General features: G+C 42.0%; 1 protein-coding gene across 1 annotated transcript; it reads left to right on the plus strand.

Moving 5' to 3' along the window:
* The first annotated feature begins 335 nt into the window (after positions 1–335).
* On the plus strand, positions 336–19418 carry MAPK15 (mitogen-activated protein kinase 15). Its single transcript, XM_074819223.1, has 10 exons — positions 336–426; positions 957–1087; positions 1242–1405; positions 2317–2456; positions 3816–3873; positions 9236–9373; positions 9616–9721; positions 13787–14087; positions 14534–14685; positions 17685–19418. Exons 1-10 carry the CDS (start codon positions 423–425, stop codon positions 17889–17891), a joined length of 1401 nt encoding a protein of 466 aa, XP_074675324.1. The 5' UTR covers positions 336–422; the 3' UTR covers positions 17892–19418.
* The last annotated feature ends 2568 nt before the right edge of the window (positions 19419–21986 follow it).

Consider the following 21986-nt stretch of genomic DNA (forward strand, 5'->3'; position numbering starts at 1 on the left):
GATATTCTATTTTCTCTGCCACAATAATTCTTGTGTAGGAAATATGAGGTGCACAAAGTTGACTGGATTTTATTCTCAAATGGTATAGAGGAATTTTTAGAACTAAAGTCTCAGACAACAGAAATTATTTTTTTTAGATTAACTGGCTGGTTTCATACTGTGGAGCAAGCTTAAATCCTTTTTAAAATTTATTTCAGTGGAAGCATAATGAAGGAAATAGCATGTTAAAGTTTGTTCTAGACAATAATACGAACCAAAATAGCTTATTGTCCTTTTTTTTTATGATTCACAAGCAAGACACTTGATTTTAACAGTTGGGTGTCTTCCCTCTACAGGAATTTGGAGAACATCCAAATATCATCAAGTTGCTTGATGTTATCCGAGCTCAGAATGACAAGGACATCTACCTCATCTTTGAGTCCATGGGTGAGACGTAGCATTGCATCAGCCATTTAAATACAGCCTCTCTTATGAGTTATCTTTGTTCCTTACTTTGATAGTAGTGTGTTGATGATTTACATGAATATTCATATAAGTAGACATAGAAGTAGGAGCACTGCAGGTGTTTTTATGTGTATCAGTTGTGATTAGATGGGAATAGCAGTGAAACTTTAAAAGGAGCAATAATTACATGAGAACTGGCTGGTTGAGATGAAGGAAAGATGGTAGTAAGCAACAAGTTAGAAGGCTTGTAGAGACAGAAGAGTTGCATATGGGAGAGACTGTGCAATTTTATTATGACAAAAGTATGTGATCATAGAACAGTTACTGTAGCATGATCTGCAAGTCAAACTGATAATAAGAGGGATTGCAGTACTGTTAGTACTGTTAGTGTGCTGAGGATGCACTTGAAAGATTACAGTTTGGACAATGGTCTATTCTGGCCTTGCTTTGAGGAACTCACATTCACAACTTGGTAACCCTTTACTGATGTAAATATATTACTGATATTACAGAGACAGATTTACATGCTGTGATTAAGAAGGGGAATTTACTGAAAGATATCCACAAGTGTTACATTCTCTACCAACTCCTGAAGGCAACTAAATTCATCCACTCAGGAAATGTTATTCACAGAGATCAGAAGGTATATTTCAGTCATAGTCTTTATCCTTCACTCAAGTTTTCTGTTAAACACTAAATGGAAAACTATGAAAAGAATGAGACTAGTAGAATAACCTTGATAATAATCTGCCATTCAGAGAGTAAAAAGCTTATTGATTTTTCTTTGTTCAATTCAGCCTTCAAATATCTTGCTGGATGCAGACTGCTTTGTTAAACTTTGTGATTTTGGGCTGGCCCGTTCTTTATGTCAGATGAATGAGGATCAAGGCAACCCTGCTCTAACAGAATATGTGGCAACACGCTGGTACCGAGCCCCTGAGATCTTACTTTCCTCTCAGAGGTAACTGCTTGATATGAGCAAAGGGATGGGATTATATAATTTCTTCACCACTGGGAAAATTTATTGTGTAGAAGTCTTAAATATTTTCATTTTATGTGTTACCAGATGCAGTGTCATGTCAGCAGTCCCTTTTCTCAATATGCATTTAAACTTCAGTTCTGCAATATAAAAATCTCATTACGTGTACATTTCCTTCCTGTCTTCTTAGATTATTCATTTACATACATTAGCAGCTCATCTGTTTGTCATCCTTTCTCCCACTAGACTTATTCTTTCTCCCCTTAAATCTGCATCTTTACAAAATTTGACTGAGTACCTTAGTCCTCTTTTCCAAATTTAAGGATTGGTTTTTGATAGACCTTCAGAAAATGTTCTGTAATCAAATGTTAAATCAGCTGCTTGTTAGTAAGGCTTAGTTCTTTTTTTGACTTAAATATACAGAATCTTATTGATCAGAAAAGAAAATGGATATAGATTGGGTTAGTATCCTAAACTTGAAATGTGACTGTTTCCAAAACTGTCATTTACCCATTGTTTGGCATTTACTTCACTTAAGTAATTGTAACTGCTTTCTAGATACATTATGCCCTGAAAAGTCAGTTGTTTCCAAACAGCAGCTTGTATCTTCACTGTTGGTTCTATGAAAAGTATGTATTACCTTGTCCTGGCATTTAATGTATTTCCTTTTATGTTTCCTAGAATAGACTTTTAGTAGGGTAAATCTCCTTTCTGTTTTATGCTTGCCAGTTTCATGATTCCAGAATCTCACCCACTTTGTAGTTAAAACCTGTGAGCATTTGTGTTCAAGGAGTCATCAGGCTTGTTTTTCTAGCAAAATAAGCTAATGTAGATCATGTGAATACCAGGTACAGAAAGTTTTAGTCCTAACTCTGTTCTATTCTTATTTGTAGCTACACTAAAGGTGTAGATATGTGGAGCATTGGCTGTATTCTGGGAGAGCTGCTACTTGGGAAACCTCTTTTTCCTGGAACATCAACAGTGAATCAAATGGAGCAGATCTTGAGGGTCATTCCTGCCCCATCCCCAGAAGGTAGGACTCTTCTACAGGGAAAGGTGTTTAGAGAAGAGATTAAAAGAATGAAGGAAAGCAGCCCAGCTGGATCCAAGAAGAAGGTGTCTCTTGTGAGTCATTCTAACACCTTTCCAAGGAAATTAACATTTCACAATTAAGTCATTAGTGTTAGAGGACAATAAGCCTGTACTTGATTAGAAGAGAAACAAGAACCAGGCCTTCAAAATATTTTTGAGACTTATAAGAGGATAACAGTTTAAAATAGAGTATCATACTTCAGTGGGGCTTGCATAGTGAAGGTGAATTGGACTTTTTGGTCTGGAAATCTAAACACAGAAGTGAAAGCTGGAGCAAATATATGTTAAATACAAAAAGGATTATTATTATTGTTATTACGATTTTCTTCTACGAGTTCCAGTCTAACAGCCTGTACACTTTATAAAATTTTACAACATGTTGATATGTTCTCACTGAGCTAGCAAATCGTTTTTAGAAAATAACTACCTTCAGTTTAAGGACATCACAGTTTTAGAGATTTCCATTCAAGCTTAAAGTTATTTATAGTTTTTATTAGAGATTTGGTTACTGAGCATGACATATTAATGGAAATGTGTGTGTGAAAACACCAAGACAGGAGCTAGAAGAATAGCTAGCACTAATAACAAAAAACGCTATTCCATTCTCAGTAATACAATTGAGAAATGTGTTGATAATGTCATAACCAGAAGGTCTGCACTCTTAAGACAAGACCACAGGACAAATGACTCCTTAGCAGAAGGTCCTGTATCCTCGCCACAGGTTGCAGCATATCACAGGCACAGTTTCTTTCTCTTGTAGCCATACAAGTGAAAACAAATACGTGTTCAAAATGTTATTGTAAACAATGAAAACCAACCTGTGAGCAGCAACTGTGCCAAGGATGTATGGGGACCAAAGAAGCAAGATTCTGAAGCAAAAAAACCCATTCCATAGCAACTGTTGACTCTTCGCGAGTACGACAGATATGTTCAGAGAACAGTTCATTGCCACCAGTCAAAAAGAACCCCAGCAAATGTGATGAGGAATTCAGTAGCTGGTATCCCTCATTCTATGTGTCCCACATAAGTGATCGTGGCCAGATTGTTTGGCCTCGGATGTCTTGGTGCTTCTGTGTATGTGGGTATAACAGTGCAAGTTTATGAAATTTATGAGTATGAATTGAGAAGATCAGCTTAGAAAATTTGCAAGTAGATATTCCACCCCCCTTCCGTAAGATCTCCCATTGAGTTTTATTATGATAATTTCCAATGTTAATGTCAAATGTTTGCTTTCCTTCATAAACTGTGTAGCTCTGGTAATTCTAATTTTGGCATTAACAGTATCTTTTCATTATTGCAGATATTTTGGCTGTGCAATCAGATTACAGGGCCTCAGTTATTAACCACATGAGTTCCCGGTAAGCCTTCTATGTTCAACGTGTCTCAGAAGTCAACAGTCTACTGTATGATGTTGACAAAAAGTTCCCCTAAAGTTCACCTTCCAGTGTTCACCAGTTGGAAATGATATCTACCCTCTGCAGATTCACCTGCCTCTAGGGAAAGGATGTAAAGTTTAAAAAAAGAAAAAAAGATGAGAAGACCAATGATAATCTGGGAATAACAAAACAAAATTAGGTTGGGCCTACATTCCAAGCTATTGTCATGTATACTTCTCAAAATTAGAATATTTTCCTATCCTGAGTCATTTGGGTATCAGATGTCATGGTTCACACATGGAAAGCCTGAGTCTGTTCAGGCTGACAGCCTCATTCCAGCTGCTTAATGACTCTCACTGTGTTGGTTTGGGGTTTTTTTTCCCTTATATTTGTCACGGTTCTTTTGGATCCTCCAGTTGCGTACACAGACTACCACATAATTCTGCATTTATGACATACTTAATTAGTAAACATTAGTAAACTTAATGCTCTTACACTGTCTGATGGCCACAGATTATTCACAAATTACTCACCAGTCTCCAAGTATTCTCTACCCGTATCTGTCATGATACTAGAGGGCATCCCTTCTTGTCGGGGAGTCTGCAGTATGCATAGCCCAGCTATCTGTGGTATGAGTTCTCTGAAGTTTGCTGATGTTTGTATTGGTTTAGGTTAGGGTGGCTCAAACCATAAGCTCTACCAGGTCCCTTACTGTTCACATGAACAGCACATGTGTTTTCATGCTGACTTTTGCTGACTTCTTCAGCTGGCATTCTGGAGCATTATTCAGGGGTGCCAGGATTTCTGTACTGATCTGTGCCAGGTAGTTGAGGAACTGAGACACTTGTGTCCTTGCTGATTCAACTGTCAGCACAGCATGTGTGTTTGACCTTGCCAGGGGGAAGTGGATGACCACAGCATCCCACAGGAATTTCCCCTGATGCAATTTCTGAATGTTGCTTCTTTTTGCTGTGCACCTGTACTGGGTTTGGTTGGAACGGAGTTAATTTCCTGCATAGCAGCTTGTATGCTGCTGTGTTTTATATTTGTGACCAAAATGATGTTGATAACAGGGCAGTATTTCAGCTGTTGCTTAACAGTGCTTGCACAGTAGCCATCAAGGCTGTCTCTGTTCCTCACATTGGTAAGAGGATTAGTAAGAGGCTGGGAGAGGGCACAGCTGGGACAGCTGGCCCTTCTGATCAGAGATATTCCATACAATATAGTGTCATGCTCAGCAATAAAATGGGTGGGGAGGAATTTCTCCAAAGTAGCTGTTGCTCGGACACTGGCTGAGTATCAGTCTGCTAGTGGCAAGTGATTGCTTTTGTGCAACTTGGTGCGGTTTTTTTTTTCCATTTTCCTATTTTTTTCCCCATCCACATATTGAACTCTCTTCATCTTGACCCATGAGGTTTTCTTGCTTTTGCCCTTCTGATTCTCTCCCCCATCCCGCTGAGGGGGAGAGAGTGAGTGACTGGATGGGGTCTTAGCTGTCATCTGGGGTCAACCCACCAGAGTCCTTTTTGGCATCCAGCATGGGGCCAGAGGGGTTTGACATCACAATAGATTTGGCTGGAGTGTACTAGACAGGAATTTATAGTAGTTACACCTGTTTAGCTGGTGCTGGTCGTAATATTGATTTATTTGTTCTTGACACTGGTTTATTTGTTCCTTTACCTGCTCCGTGGCATGCTCTCTCTTTTGCTGTACATCGGATTTGAGGGCCTGTTAATGGCTGCTTTCAGCTTTTGCAGTTTGCTGTGCTGTTTAGCACTTTTTTGTTGTCCCGGTTCAGCTAGGATAGGGTTAAGTTTCCCCAGCAGTGGGGGGGAAGCTCTAGCCAGGTTATTCAATACCATGCTGAAGTCACCTCCTGGCGCCAGAGCTCGGGAGAATCCATAGAACGCGCGGGGTGTGCAGCCGTTCCTCTCACTGCTGTATCGGTACATATCTTGCTCTGTTCATTGTTATTACTGTTATTGTTATTGTTGGTTTTCGTTTTGTTGCTGTTGCACTGTTGTATTAAACCTTTACTTATCTCAGCCCCGGGGGGGTTTGTATTTCACTCCCTTTGTGGGGGAGGGGCAGCGGCCGAGTGGTCTTGGACCCCGGCAGGGCCTAAACCACCACAACTTTTGCTGTACATCAGATTTGAGGGCTTGTTAATGGCTGCTTTCAGCTTTTGCAGTTTGCTGTGCTGTTTAGCACTTTTTGTGTTTTGCCTGGGAGAGTTATGATAAAAGCACTGGCCTTAAGTCTAATCTGGTATTTAGGCCCTGCATTGGTTCTGTCCCAGTACTTTGGGAACCATCTCATGAAGACAATTAACAATTTCTCCTCTTTTCATCCAAAAGCCAATTTGTAGAGGAGGTGAAGAATGTCACTTCCCTGTTCCTCTCTCCTGGGATAGATTTTTTTTTTTTTCTGCCTTGTTACAACAGTTTCTTAAACATCTGTGGGTAACTAGAATGCTCATACTGGTATATGTCAAAAATCTGATTCTAGCTTTTCCTAAGGATAACTGACTATTTGTGAATGCCACGCAGGGATGTGCCCTGAGGTACTTGGGTCATGGGTCACAAGTTGCACAGGAGAATTTGAGCGATTTTCATGTCCAGTGGTGTGGGACACCTGAACAAGTGTGGCATCCTGGTGAAGTGACAAAACACTTGACGAAAGGATGCCTTGTCTATGCCAAAGAGACACAAGTTCTCACACTGTGCTGGGGCCTGGCCTACACCTACCTCAGTGGGGTGAAAGGGTCTCTGGGCCTGAGGACATAGAAATGGACACTGTGGCTATGTCAGAGACCCAACTCTCAACAATAACAGTGGCTCCTAAACAATTGAAGAGGAAATCAACTTGGTTAGTAAGGGAGGAAGAAGCTTCTAAAAGGGAGCAGGAGGAAGAATCAAAAGACGCAGCCAGTTCTGCAGCAGAGCAGCCACAAAAACAAGATGGAGAGGAGACAGAAATCATGAATGAGTGCAGAATCCACCCAGTCCCTATCCCTGAACGAGCTGCAAGATGTGCGGGAAGATTACAGTTGTCATCTAGGTGAGCAAATTATCACCTGGTTGCTCTGATGCTAGGATACTGGGGCCAGTGCTGAGCCAGGAATTAGAGGGTAAGAAAGCCCAGCAACTGGGATTGGAAGAGGGGCAAGAATTTGAAGCCTCTGGAGGTGACTTCTGTCAAGTGTGAAGGCAAGGTGTCCCCTCAAGGAAGATCCTGTAAACTACTGAGGCAAGTGGACCACCACTGAGGGAGCTATCCAGCATTAGGGAATTAGTGGTGGAGGTGATCTACAGCAACCTGGGCAATAACCAGGGCTCCACAGATCCAGGTGAAGTCCAGTGCACACAGTCAAAAGTTTGTACAGAACACCCCAACATTGTATGTCAGCACCCTGACAACCATTGTACAGACATTGAGGCACTAGCTGTGGACAGACTGGCTGGCCAGCTCTGGCAATACAAAGAGAATCTCTCTACCTCCACAGCCCCATGGTACTGTGCCTCAGCTGTAGAAAAGCTGTCCCAAAAGTTCCAGCAAATTCAAAGAGAGTATGTTTTCCTCCTCATCCATACAGGTCCGCATCTGGGCTATCAAGAGTGTCAGATGAAGTCAGTCTTTCTCTGATGACATGAAAGGGAACCATGCATGCCACCCTCTGGTTCTATCTGCAAGACCACGGGGAGGACATGAGGAAGTGGGATGGCGCATCTATCTCAGGCCCAGAAACTTGTGCGTGTGACTTGCAAGGAAAAACGGCAACCAAAAAGGATCCCTTCAGGAAGGTGACTGCTCCAGTTGCTCTCGAGCAATTCCCCAGACACAGTGGAAGGACTGATCCTACTTCTGATCCTGGTTTGCAATTACAGGAGTCAGGTAATGAGAGCTCTGACTAGGAATAGAGGGGCCATGCCTCCAGCCTGGCAGAGGAAAGGTATAACCAGGTTTATTGGACTGTATGGATTCAATAGTCTGGCACGTTGGACCCACAGGAGTATAAGACTCTGCTGGACACTAGTGCACAGTGACCCTAATGCCATCAGGATACAAGGGGATAGAACCCACCTGGATTTCTGGAGCAACAGGATGATCCCAACAGTTATCTGTGTTGGAGGCTGAAGCAACTCTAACAAGCAATAAATGGCAAAATCGTCCTATTGTGACTGACTTGGAGGGTCTGTGCATCCTTGACATGGACTACATCAGGAGAGGCTACTTCAGGGACCCCAAAGGGTACCAGGGGGCTCTTGGTGTAGCTGGCATGGGTACAGAGAGGATTAAACAGCTGTCTAGCTTGCCAGGCCTCTGAGCGAATCCTTGTTGTAGGGTTGCTGCATGTCAAAGAGGAGCAGCAGGGTGGGGGCTTAGCTGCCAGCTGGGGCCAACCCACCACAGCATCTCTGAGAAGAGCACTCTCATTTCTATAACCTTCTCTGAGTGAAAGACAGCAGTTGGAACTTTCCATTCATTCCTGGCTGAAATGCACTTTTATTTGACAGCCCTACTCTTTGGATGCTATCTTCTTTCTGCCCCCCCCCCCCCCCCCCCCCCCCCCCAAAAATGTGAAAGTTGCATGGCTAAGTTCTGATAGATGGCTCCAGCGAGGTAAAAGAGTAAGTGAAATCTTAGTCTTCAAAACTGAAAAGATTTTTTTCTGAGCCACTCAGTCCAGATGCTATGTTCAGTGGTGCATCATTTTTCTAAACTAAAGGAATGTTGTCATGGAGTAAGAAAATGATTTAAAATATGAGGAAGAATCATGTTTTAAAACTGATTTTTCAAATGTATTAGATATTCTCATGTTTACTATGTTAATAATTATCTTTAGGATTTCAAAATGCAAAACCAGATTTTTAAACTTCACCTCCTCATTGCAAATTATACAGAAATATATTTCTGTGGCCTAAGGGCTGGATTTATGGGGTCTTTAACAATTCTACTGAAACATCCAAGAGTTTGGGCTTCCTGCATTGTCAAAAGAACAAAAGAAATATTTGTTGTCCAGAGGACTTGTTATTTCCCTGTGTGTGATACTGTCTGGTATCTCTCACTCTTTCCACTGAGACAAGAGAAAGACTAGACTTGCCAGTTAGGCACTTCGTGTAGGTTCCTAGCACTAGGAGGGAGGCACACAACCCTAATGAAAGGGGTAGAAGAATTTACCGTACTCAGGCCTACACTTCAGAGTGTTCCAGGAATATGACACACTACTTGTGAGTGAACTCTGGAGTCAGGTGTCACCTTGATGTGATTCCCAGAACTGTAATTCATGTCTTCACTCTGAATTAGACATTGGGAGCTTATATTGTTGTTTTCTGACTTCTAGGCAGCGAGTCACATTTGAGGAGATACTACCATCCTCTACTCCATTGCCTGCCTTGGATCTTCTGAAGAAACTTTTAGTATTTAACCCCAATAAACGACTCACAGCAGAGGAGGCTCTGCAGCATCCTTATGTGAAAAGGTGAGAGTAATACCAATGTGCAGTTTCCCCTGATGTCTTCTGAGATGCTATAGACCTGCTCTTGGCACAAGTTTTCTTTATATGCATGATAGAAAAAAAAAGACAAAACTAATTCTTAATTTTCTCTAACCCTATTTACACTAGAGGTCACACTAGGTGATTTAACAATCCTTTTTAACATTATATTAATCTGTGGTGCTGTTTTTAGTCTTAGTAAATTACATTATTTGTTATCATCTTAGGTTTCACTGTCCTGCCAGGGAGCCCTCTCTGGATTATGATGTGATTCTTCCTTTAGGTGATGATATCCAGCTGTCTGTGGCGGAATATCGAAATAAATTATATGAGGTACTTTCTCTTATCCTATTTTCCAAAATCCTAATCCTCCAGGTAACCTGCCATTCTTGCTCACATTTAATGAATTATGTAATTTTCTTCTATTTGCATTCCCCTAGGCTTTCCATACATGCTTACAGTTACAGCTTGGTGTTTCTTATCAGTCAGTTCCATACTGTCATAATTTTTATGAGGTCTTTAAATCTGAATTCCCCCTGGGAAAAGAAGAGTCTGTAAAGTGTGATGTCAGAGAGACTGTGTTAGAGGAAAATATATTATGCTGGATCCAATAGTCCCAACAGAGGTGAGGCTGCAGCCGTTCCATGTCCCCAGGTCCAGCCAGTAGCAAGGCTGAAGATGTATTCTCAGTAGGAACACGCACACAGAGAACACCCACACACTACATATACATGGTTGGCCACATGGATCACAAACAGGCACACAGAGCACTCCCACAAACAGCACCAGAAGCCTCGTCCTGCTGCCTTCTCTGGCTGAGCAAGTTGGAAGTCTGCTCGTAAGAATATATTTACCTATGTGCAGGGTGGATTCCTGCAGCAGCTGGTCTCAGACACTGAGCCTGCTCAGCAACTGCCCCTGGACCCCTGTCTCCTCAGTGGCTGGCACTTGGCTGTACATCCCCCGAGGCTGCAGCCCTTCTCCAGTTGCTGGTATAGATGGTGCAGACAAGCAGCTGGCCAGGACTCTTCTGGTCCCTTAGCTGTCCTCTGCCCCTCCTGCCACCAGAGATACACGGGTGCTCTCACACCAAGCTGGCCCTCGGATACCCCCTCTCACCCCCTCACTCCCAGGCCACTTGATCTATTCCCCGACTAGTCTGGCTTGATCTTTGCTGGGGATCACGTGCTGACTCGCACACCTGCGCTCTCTTCAGCTGCTGGCACCACGGATACGTGGGCCCTCTGACCCGTGGTCTGACTCCAGCTGCTGGCACTCACACCTGCCTGCACACACGCAGAGACAGAACAGACAGCCTCTCTTCCAGGAAAGAGAAAGGGATTTAACAAGAAGATAGAGCAAACTGCGTTGATCAGGTGCAGGGCATGGCCTGACAAGCTTACTGACCAGCCAGCTATTTACACACGACTGCCCATCTTTATACCTCTTACTCCCTATTTCCCAGACTCATTCCCAAATCACCTAAACCCCTCTTTTTTCCTGCTTTTTGTTCCTATTGTAAACATCCCGTAATAAGTCCTGTGTGATCCCAGATGGCTTTCCCCTGCATCCCATAATGTGTCCAACCCCTAGGCAGCAAACTCCACCCTCACATGCCCCCATCCCCTGCCACCCCCTCCTCCATCCCCTGCCACCCTCAGCCCAAAAGGTGATGCAGAGAAATCCCCACAACTCATTGTGAGGAGCTTCATGCCTGGACAGTGGGCTGGTGGCTTTGCTGGGACAGCCCTGGCAGGTGCCCAGACAGGGTGTTGAGAAGCTGATGATTGGGGTTCCCACCTGCCAGAGTGCATCCCTGTGCCCCTCGGCCTGTGTAGATGGGCCTTTGATGGGCTGATGGCTTCTGTGAACGGGCCAGGACGTAGCTCATAGAGCATTATTTGGGCTCCCCACCCTGCTGTTGTCTCTGACCTACACTGTGGGTGTACAGACAAGCCGTTACCACATAACTTCACAGACGGAGGGTTTTTGCTGAAGCATAGTCAAGTGCCATTGTATGCTGCACCACATACACAGAACTATCAGATTTCAGAATAATAATTAACAGAGGAGGAGGAACAAGTGAAGGATCAGTGCAGCTGATGTGCTAATAAAGTGATGTTTCAGGAGCCATACTTCGAATGCATTAATGTGGGGAAATAGTACTTGAAAAATCAGGAAATGGTGCAATAATCAAGCAAATAAATAAAAAAAGCTGAGGCAAAATCTTTAGTTGTACAGGGAAAAGGAAAGATAGTACTTTTGGTGCCATTTGGTATATGCAATAAGATCAAAAGGAAAATAAAAAGCTGCACTTTCCTTATAGGCAGTGGGATTGAGTGCACCCTCAGCAAATTTGCAGGTGACACCAAGCTGAGTGGTGCAGTTGACACTCCTGAGGGAAGGATCCATCCAGAGGGACCTGGACAAGCTTGGGAAGTGGGCCCATGTGAACCTCATGAAGTTCAACAAGGCCAAGTGGAAGGTCCTGCACCTGGGTTGGGGCAACCCCCAATATCAACACAGGCTGGGGGAGGAGGGGATTGAGAGGAGCCCCAAGGAGAAGGACTTGGGGGTTACTGGTGGGTGAAAAATTGGATATGAGCTGGTAATGTGCACTGGCAGCCCAGAAAGCCACCCGTGTGCTGGGCTGCACCCAGAGCAGTGTGGGCAGCAGGGCGAGGGGGGGATTCTCTCCCTCTGCTACGCTCTGGGAGACCCCCCTGCAGTGCTGGGTCCAGCTCTGGGGCCCCCAGTACAAAAAAGACATGGACCAGTTACAGCAGGTCCAGAAGAGGGACACAAAAATGGTCTGAGGGCTGGAACACCTCTTATGAAGAAAGGCTGAGAGAGTTGGGCGTGTTCAGCCTGGAGAAGAGAAGGCTCCGGGGAGACCGTATTGTGGCCTTTCAGTGCTTAAAGGGGGCCTATAAGAAAGACAGAGACAGACTTTTTACCAAGGCCTGTAGTGACAGAATGAGGGGTTTTAAACTGAAAGAGGGTAGGTTTAGATTAGACATAAGGAAAAAAAAATTTTACAATGAGGGTGGTGAGACACTGGAAGAGGTTGGTCAGAGAAGTTGCGGATACCCCATCATGGGAAGTGCTCAAGGTCAGGCTGGATGGGGTTGTGAGCAACCTGCTCTAGTGAAAGATGCCTCTGCCCAAGGCAGCGGGGTTAGACTAGATGATCTTTAAAGGTCCCCTCCAACCCAAACCATTCTATGATTCTGTGAATGTTTGATGTCTAAAGATGTGAGAGAACAAAGATAAACACAAATCAGAACTAGTTATAAGACTGAACTAATCTGGATGGTGGTGTTGAGACAGTAGGGGGAGGATAGCTGGAGCGAATGCTCCAACAATGAAATATGAGGAGCAGCAAAAGGGGAAGTAAATCAAACCTTCAGGAGGAGAAATTGGTTTTGACTTAGTTATGTAAATGCCATGTTATGAGGCAAAGGAACTGGAGGATGTTGAGAAGAGCAGTAGCTGGAATGTAAACATAGTAAAATAAGCGTTGGAAAGAATGAAGGTGGGAAGAGAAGATTAAAAAGGAATCTCAGAGATTATAAAATCCAAGACTGAGAAAGACTGATAAGGGTGTCCACCTTCCCAGAGAGAAAGGAAAAGTGTTATCACTTCTTTTAACAACAATTAAAATAGAAGAAAATAAAAATAAAATTGAATTTTAAAAGTTGAACCTACTTAAAATTTCTTCTAAGGTCTTTAATAGAAGGAAACTATTAAACTCTACATGTGATAGAGTGTTAGGAGTCATGAGCAGATGAGTTAGTCAAGGGAATACTGAGCACAGGTAGAAAAGATATTCTAAATGTCAATAGATTGGTCACAGCTAATCCAGGTACAAGGCTAAGAAACTAAGTGAATAGTTTTGAATAGTCTTACTGATAGGGTGTCAAATTTTGGAACAATTGTGATTACAGGAAGTTGAGAGCAGGTTGTCTGCACCAAGACCCAAAACCTTGGCAAGGATTCTGTTGCTAGATAATAGTGTGTAGTAGAGTTAGGTGAGAAATAACTATGAACTAACCGGAATGAATGCTGCTTTGACCATTAAAAAATCAGCTTTGCAAAGTTCTGGAAAGGGATGGTAAGAAACAACATAGTGTTAACCTTTTGGGCATATAGATTCTGTCTTTTCCAAGGCTAATGCCCATTTTATTTAGAGGTGTTCTCCCTCAGGATATATTGAAATTGCTTGTTCACCCAATCCTTATTATTTCCATCCTCTCTCCAACGCTAAATTAATTTTAAAATTATACTTATTACCTATCCTGTGAAATAAATAGCAGTTATTTGTAAATCTTTCCCTTTATTTCTGTTTTGTTCCTCTGCTGTGTAGTTGTGTTAAGTCTAACCAACTTCTTTCTATAGATGATCCTGGAAAAGAAATTAAATAGTCATCCAAAGGAGCAAGTGCGGAGAGAAAACATTCCACAAAGTCAGTCTGAATCCAGGCCACTTCTTCCAAATTCCAGTTCTGTGACTTTACCTACCAGGAAAGGCCAGAGAGAACCAGCACCGCCTCTTCTAAAAACTTGGCATGTGCATGCTGGAACCACAACTAGTGTCCAGCCAGAAGTATCCAGCCAGACTGAAGATTTAGCAAGAACTTTATGTCAGAGATCGAAGATCAGTGTGATCTACAATCCTATAACACACACTGCTGTTCAAAGTAGGTACTACCCTCCTACAGTGGGATATAATCCACCATGAGGCATTATTATGGGGAAGAAAGAAGAGATTGAGTAGAGAAAAAGAAATAAAAGAGATTTACATGGCAAAATGGAAGGGTGGGAGGAAAATGACACAAACAAAATGCTGTTGAACAATTTGAGTGTATGACATTCTCTTTGGCTCTTTCCTGCCTCGGTCCTGACTCTATGTTCCTTTCTGTTTTCTCTTTGCTTCTCTACTGTTGCTGTCTTTTCCCATGCCCTTTTGAACTGGTTTTGTTTTTGCTACTACATTCTAATTTTATTCTGAATATTTTTGTTCTGTTTGTGAGATAGAACGAGGTGGCAGGGGCTGACTCAGTTTTTATGTTCTGTCCCTGCCTCAGTCAGTGTGTTCTGTGTCCTTGTGATTTTCCTACTTTCTCTCATGTTTTTTCTTCTGCAGGTAATGCAAATTGTGGTGCTGTGATCAGAAACTGTTCTGCACCACCTTCTCAACAGGCCAGAATCCCCAACAATAGGAAACTGGGGAGACAGTTCGCATGGGCAAGTGCAAATGCTCAGCTACCTCCTACAAGCGTACAGAACCTTTATAATGTGAGTAGCAGTGCTACCGAAAAAAAAAAATCCCTTGACTTTTCATGGATCAAAATGATATAGACACAGAATATTTTAATTTGCAGTTTTTTAAAGATACTTAAATGAGAGGCAAGACATACTGCTCTGTGAGTGTCTAAATTAATACATTTTTATCAGTTAAAATTACTTATGACAGATATACACTGAAATTTCATTGCTTGTTTGTAGTGTCAGTCAGATGGTACCTAGTTTGATAAGGCAGTTGGACTTGTGTAGAGCATGAGGAGTGTGCTAACGGAAGAGTTTCTGCTAGTAGGGAAAATAACTAGACATACCTTGCCTCTAACATGGGGTAGATTCATATAAGAACTTGCATATTGCAGTCTCCAGTGTTGCAATACCTAAATTTCAGATGTTTTGTCTACTAATGAAGGTTACTACCCTGAGTTAAGTTCTGTACATGAGGCAGAGTGTTGAGAGGAAGACCATCTATAGTAATCACCAGGAAATGCCAAGGGCACAGATGTGGCTTTAACCTTACATCTCTGGCATATGTAATGCTGATCTTCAGCTGGTCTGGGTTTATAAACACTAAGTTTCTCCTGAGTTTTAAGTCTAACCCCCGTCTTTCAAAAAACCCTATCACCTGTGACTTGAGCAGCAAGAGTATTTTGGTGCCTATAGGTTTATGCAGCAGTTCTGTGAATGACTGTTGAATTTAAGTATGGGCATTAGGTACTTCAGAGAACATGAAGTAACACAGCCCTTTTGTAAATCTAGGTCTCTGCCTCATAAGAAGTATTTTTTTCACAAAGATTAATTGTAATGGATCATATATGTCAGCTAACTGTAATCAAAAAGAAAAGTAAAAATATCTCTGCAGATTCTCTGCCTCGATTTCTTTTTCCTTTTTAATACAATGTCTTCTGAGATGTGCAAAGATAGACGACTTTTTTTCCACTGCTCTTTTCTAGAGGACAGGTTAATTTTGGACTCCATTCTACTTTCAATTTTATCACTTCAGACAAGCGAGGATTTGAAAACCATTTCAGATTATTGCATTGTTCAGATTGTCAGCAGCACCAAAAACTCCCTCTGACTTTGAGAATCACAGATCAGGTGCTTTTACATTATCTTCAATGATGGCTTGTCCTGTCCAAAGTGTGTAGGTAGCAAATTCTTTTTTAACCAAATTGAGACTGTTGGATATTCCAAACTTAGGAGAATTCACACTATCTCTGGAATCAACCTAATGGATTGCTGTTGATGAACAGTCCTGTACTCTCTGCTCCTCCCTCTTCCCTGTTCTTGGCCATACTTCCCTGTAAAAGTTCTTATCCTCACTGGGTTCTTAAATTACTTCCTTGCCCCTGCTTTTTCTTTTTCCTGAGCTAGTTGTCTGCTGACTAGCTCCAGGAGAGCCTAGCCAACACAAGGTGATCAGAGGAAGCTTATGGCAGCAGAAGAATATGGAAAGAGGCACCACAGATTACCTTTTTTGTGACATAAAGATTGACTTGTTTGTTGTGGGACTTTCTCACATCCCCACAAAAGAATACTTGAGTGTCTGTGTGCTGGAGCTCCAAATCATTCAAAATGTCTGCTGAGCACAGTTGTGTGAAGGGACTTCTGACAGACACCACTGTCAAAGATGAGTTGGGTGGGATCACCACCTTTGTGTCAGCATGCAATATCACATTTACCTTAAAGCACATTATTTCTTTGAACACAGCTCTGAATGATCTGAACCATTTCAAGCTAGAAGCAAGCTGCAGACACTGTTAAGAGGCAAGCTTGCTCCTACTGGATCTCTTCTTACTGTTGTGATTGACAGGAAGATACACATGACTGACTGCTAAAAGGAGACATGATTGCCAGTAACTTCCAAGTATGACCACGTGCATACTTGCAACCTGTCTTTCAGCCCCTCTGCTTTGGAATCCCATTCAAAATGTTTTGAGAGTGAGAGGAACTATTTATTCCACAAGTGTGGAGCAAGTGTGGAACCATTTATTTCACAATATGAGATTGTGGCAGTTGCTGCATGTGCAGATGAACAGTGCTTTTTGAAGAATCTTTAGGTAACTGTGACCAAATTTTTGTTACTGGAAGAGCAAAATAGGGAGAAGATCATCCTACACATGCCCTGTGCTTTATATTTGTTCTCTGAGAGGCTAATACTGACGAGTGTCAGAGACAGGATATTGTGGTAGAAGGTCATCAGCATTGTGGCTGATCTTATGTTATATGAATGTTGACTTTTCCATCTTTCTCATTCAGCCTCAGCAGGAGCTGAAAAGCTCTCACATTCCTGTTTGCTCTGCATTCAGTCTGCATTCATTTTCAATATCCTATCAAGATCATGAAACTCTTGTTCTCAGCCATTTGACCAGGAAGGACTCCTACATCATGGCTGGGGTGACAGTAGCCAGTGCCACAACAGTGAACGGAAATTCCTGCCTTTCAGTTAACTACAGAGGTTCACAAAGAATAAGCTGCAGTGAAACAACTCTCCTCTTGAACTGCAGATTCAAATGTACTGTAATGTATGATGTATTGTAAGGTATTGATGTATTATTAACTTTTCCCCACAGGGACTGATAAACACAGTACCCACATGCAGCTTCCAACTCAGGTCACCGAGCCATTTGATTGGCTAGGGGATGATGATGCTCTGTCTTTTGTACATATATTTAAAGCATTCACTACTGTTGAAAACAAGATACTAGCCAAACAGGCCTTTGGACTTCTGCTCCAGTGCAGGATTAGTTTGTTCTATCTTGCTCCAGTGCCACTAGCTCATTCTTGATACACCCATTCTTAAAGCCTTCTCCCTCACATCATTCTCACCATCCTATTCTATTCTTGATCTTACAAAATAGTCTGTTTTGTTTATTATCCATATAACATTCATTATCTCTTCTACTCCTCAGCTGAAGCAAAATCTGTGTTCCTTATTTGTATTTTAGAAAGCTGTTACAGGTTACTAACTATCTTGGCTTTTCTTTCTTGCACAGAATCCAAGAAATACTCAGTTTCACAGCAAAGATGTACGTCCCCTTCTGAAGTCCAGTAAAAAGATGTTCCAGATTACTGCAAACATGGGAGCTGCTGGTGATCCGAAAGCGTCAATGGGCAGTTACTCCCAGGCCTATGGAACCATATGTAAATCTGCACTGCAGAGTCTTCCAATATCAAAGTCCTCCCAGCAACATGAGCAGTGAATATGGGGGTGTTCTAACCAGGTGAAGTGCAGCTCATCTCACCAGTGCCCTACCTGAGCCAGTAACAGCAACTGAGAGCAAAACGTAACAGGCATTTGATGGTTACCCCAGCTGAAGGGAAATGTTTTATTCATTGCACAAAACAATGTACTGCTTTCCTCTGGACAAACCAACAGGAAAGAGAAACTAATCCCTTCGCCTTCCAGTCCTACCAGACAAGGTCACAGCACTACTTTCTCCTATACTGTGAGAACAAGGAATACTGTCAGTTCATATTCCTCATTTTAATTATTGCAGAAAGTTACAAAAAACTGCAATATTTTGATACTTGAATGTATTTAGACATACTCAGAATATTCAGGGCCCACGTGAACCTCATGGTTCAACAAGGCCAAGGGGAAGGTCCTGCCCATGGGTCAGGGCAGTCCCCAGCACAAACCCAGGCTGGGCAAGGAGGGGATGGAGAGGAGCCCCGAGGAGAAGGACTTGGGGGGGTTGGGGGGTGGAAAACTGCCTGTGAGCCAGCAACGGGCGCTGGCAGCCCAGAAAGCCACCCGTGTGCTGGGCTGCACCCAGAGCAGTGTGGGCAGCAGGGCAAGGGGGGGATTCTCGCCCTCTGCTCTGCTCTCGTCAGACCCCCCTGGAACCCTGTGTCCAGCAGGTCCCCAGTACAGGACAGACATGGGCCTGCTGGAGCAGGTCCAGAGGAGGGCCAAGAAAATGCTCTGAGGGCTGGAACACCTCTGTCACGAAGAAAGGCTGAGAGAGTTGGGGATTTTCAACCTAGAGAAGAGAAGGCTCCGGGGAGACCTCATTGTGGCCTTTCAGTGCTTAAGGGGGTTTATAAGCACAGAGACAGACTTTTTACCAAGGCCTGTAGTGACAGAACGAGGAACAATGGTTTTAAACTGAAAGAGGGTAGGTTTAGATTGGACATAAGAAAGAAATTTTTTACAGTGAGGGTGGTGCCTTCCAACCCATTCTTTGAGTCCATGATTCTTTACCAGTTTCAGGTGCACTGCCTAAATGCAGGGGTTTTTTTTTGGAGCAGAGCATGTAACTAACTTTTCTGAAGACCACGAAGACTAAACTCTTCACAGATAAACCCCTTCATTTTGTTTTCTACTAATTTCTATGACTCTTCTGGGGTAAATTAACATAATCAGTGGTGGCTTATTTTCATTAACATCAAGTAGAAAATAATTTTAAATATAGGTGGGTTCTGTGACAATATTTACCTACCATGCAATATTGTAATATTGTAAATATTGTAATAATATATTGCACTACAGGAAATCTTTGTTTTTCAATGAATGTTTGCTGTGTGTGAAAGGGAAAAATACAGGGGTATCTTCTTCAATGAATAATGTGGTAATTATTTTTGCTTTCAGAAAGCAATGTTCCAAGAGATACTATTGCTGAAACATCATGAAGTTGTTATCAGGCAACAGTGGGACTACAGTAAACTTTAAAACTATATTCCTGTTTTAATGATGATTTTTGATACATTCTCCTCATTTACTTGAAGTTCTTAACAAGAAGTCTCTGTCCCTGAAATTTTACTTCACCTGTGATAAATTATTGTTATTCCAGAACATTGGGACTATAGTTACAGAGGGGATTCAGGCACTAAATGCCAACGGTGAGTACCACTGCCACTGGTAGAATATCCATTTTATCTTCTAGTAGCTAAACACCAAAGGCTAGTTAAGTAAAAAAATAGTACATTCACTTCTGGTACCAGGTGTGGTCACTTCAGTCTGGTAATACGAGGGAGCTGGGAATGCAGCTCACAGGGAAGTCCTGGTTTATCCTGGTATATTCATAAAATAGGCATTTCCTGTCTATCCTGGGTACAGGTAGGCACAGGAAATGGCAATGACAGGGTGAACATGTGTAGGCAGGGCTCTCTGTAGCGTGTGGCTCTTGTGAGTCTAAGGTGCCAGTTTTCATGCACAGAAAAGGGAGCCTACTGCTGAATTCAGGGTCGGGACTTCCGCTGAAAGCCTCGCACCCAGCCATCTAGTGATGCAACGCCACATCTGAGATCCTCTGTCAGCCAGTCTCAGACTGAGAGGTGGTGGGCTGTAACACTGACTTTCTATTCTTCAAATGGCTTCGGTTATTACCAAGTGAATTAGTTATTCTGTGATATTTATATACACCTACAACATCTGGTAGTCAACATACCACTAAAAGAGATGAGTCAGTCTAGTTCTCGTCATGAACATACTTTTACACTAAATGCACTATCTGAGCAAGATAAAATTCTAAAAATCTAAATGAATACAGCAAAGTTCAAAAATGTTAATGTAATCTGTGACTATAGAAATAATTAAATTTCTAACTTGTCCGTTACACAGTGATGCTGGAGCAGATAGGTTTGGGAAAGGCTTGGGAGGTATGGAATGACAGAAGTAATAGTTACACAGAACAGGGCTATCATATATATAAGAGGATATATAGCTATATAGCCTGTCTTCCTCTGTAGAGTAAAATAACCTCTATCTGTATCATCTGGCAGAGAACAACTCTATTGATCATTACAGTTCATTCTGGGACCCACCAATAACTGGATCTGATTCATTACTAAGAACAGACAAAAAAGTATACATACAGCATTCATTTATGAATTTGTATGTGTGTAACAGATTATGGGTTGTATCTGAAACAGTATACATTTATACAATATGGAATAACCATAAGAAATCCATTTCAGCTTTTTTTCCAATTTTGACAGCTTCTTCCTTCCTTTTTTTTTTCTTTTTTTTCCCCCTCTTAACTTTATTTCTAGGTTTATCTCTTCATGTTAAAATCATAATTCCTCTCGATTCTTGCAGATTTTTACACCATCTGTGTTAATATGGAAATCAGCTTAATTTTTTTCAGATCAATCTATCTTTCTGCACATTAATTTCCCAAGGTTTTCAACAAACAGTAAAATAATTATTGACTGTTACAGATATGTAAATTATATAAAGCCTTCTAAATTATATAATGCCTGCTACCATGGGAGCTGGCATCCTTTAAAAAAAGCTAAAGTTTTAAAGATCCTGCTAAAGTTACCTTCCGGAACTGATGCAGCCTCTTGCCTCCATCTGCCAGCCACATACCTGAACTAAGCTTGCAGTTGGTGTCAGAAAGTGGGTAATCATGAAGCCCAGGCTAATGGGACTGGGAAATTCAGAAGCCTAGTTCCCTGTCATGTCTTTAGGCTATGGCACAGAGATCAGGAAAAGAAAAAAAGTCCCAGTTTGGCAAACCTGCTAGATGCCAGGCAGAGACAGTCCAAGCTGAGGAAAAAACCTAAAGAGCTAAGTGACTAAACATTATGTACAGCATTTCACGATAGCCTCTGTCTCTACCTTCTGTCCTGCCAGAAACTAAAACACAGCAGCATGAACCTACAGGCTAATCTGGACTGTTTTAAAGCTGCAGGGTTCAGTTTGGTATCAAACTACTACAAGAAAGTTACGTTAAGATAAAACACTTCTGAGCTTGAGAATTCCAGCAGCCTCATTCCTTCCATCGTTCTGAGTCCCTTCTTTCCTTGCCTTCACATGGGAAGATGCGCTCACAAGTGAACGTGCCCTCCTCCTCACAATCACTTGATGGATTGGAGTCACATTGTCAAGGAAGTTGCTACTTTGCCAAGACAGCATTTTAGATGCTTAATTAAATTCCAACTCAGCTGAAAAGGAGTCCTAAAACCAGGTCTTTCTTTAATAGCATGTCCATTTCCTTTTTTATGGCCTTTCAGCTGCTTCTTTCAGCTCACCCCCTAAACCAATACTTCCATTATATCGAAAGAAAGAAACCACTAACAAAACAGAACCAATAGGCTTAGAAAATGGTAAATATGAAAGCTGAGCATGTACTGCTAAACAAGACCATAACCATAGGTACAGGCAAAAAGTTGTTTACAATATTTTTTCTCCTGTAAACCTTCAAAAAGGTGCCTCCCATATTTGAATTGTTATTAGATACAAAGAAAAGATAACTGTACCTGAGAAACACTTTTTCCAGTTAATGCACATGTGCACGTGTGTATCTGTGTGTATTTTTCTTGCCTGGACTGAACTCAAGTATTGAATT

Source organism: Strix aluco, chromosome 1 (genome assembly GCF_031877795.1).
Source record: "Strix aluco isolate bStrAlu1 chromosome 1, bStrAlu1.hap1, whole genome shotgun sequence".
Classification (NCBI taxonomy): Eukaryota; Metazoa; Chordata; class Aves; order Strigiformes; family Strigidae; genus Strix; species Strix aluco.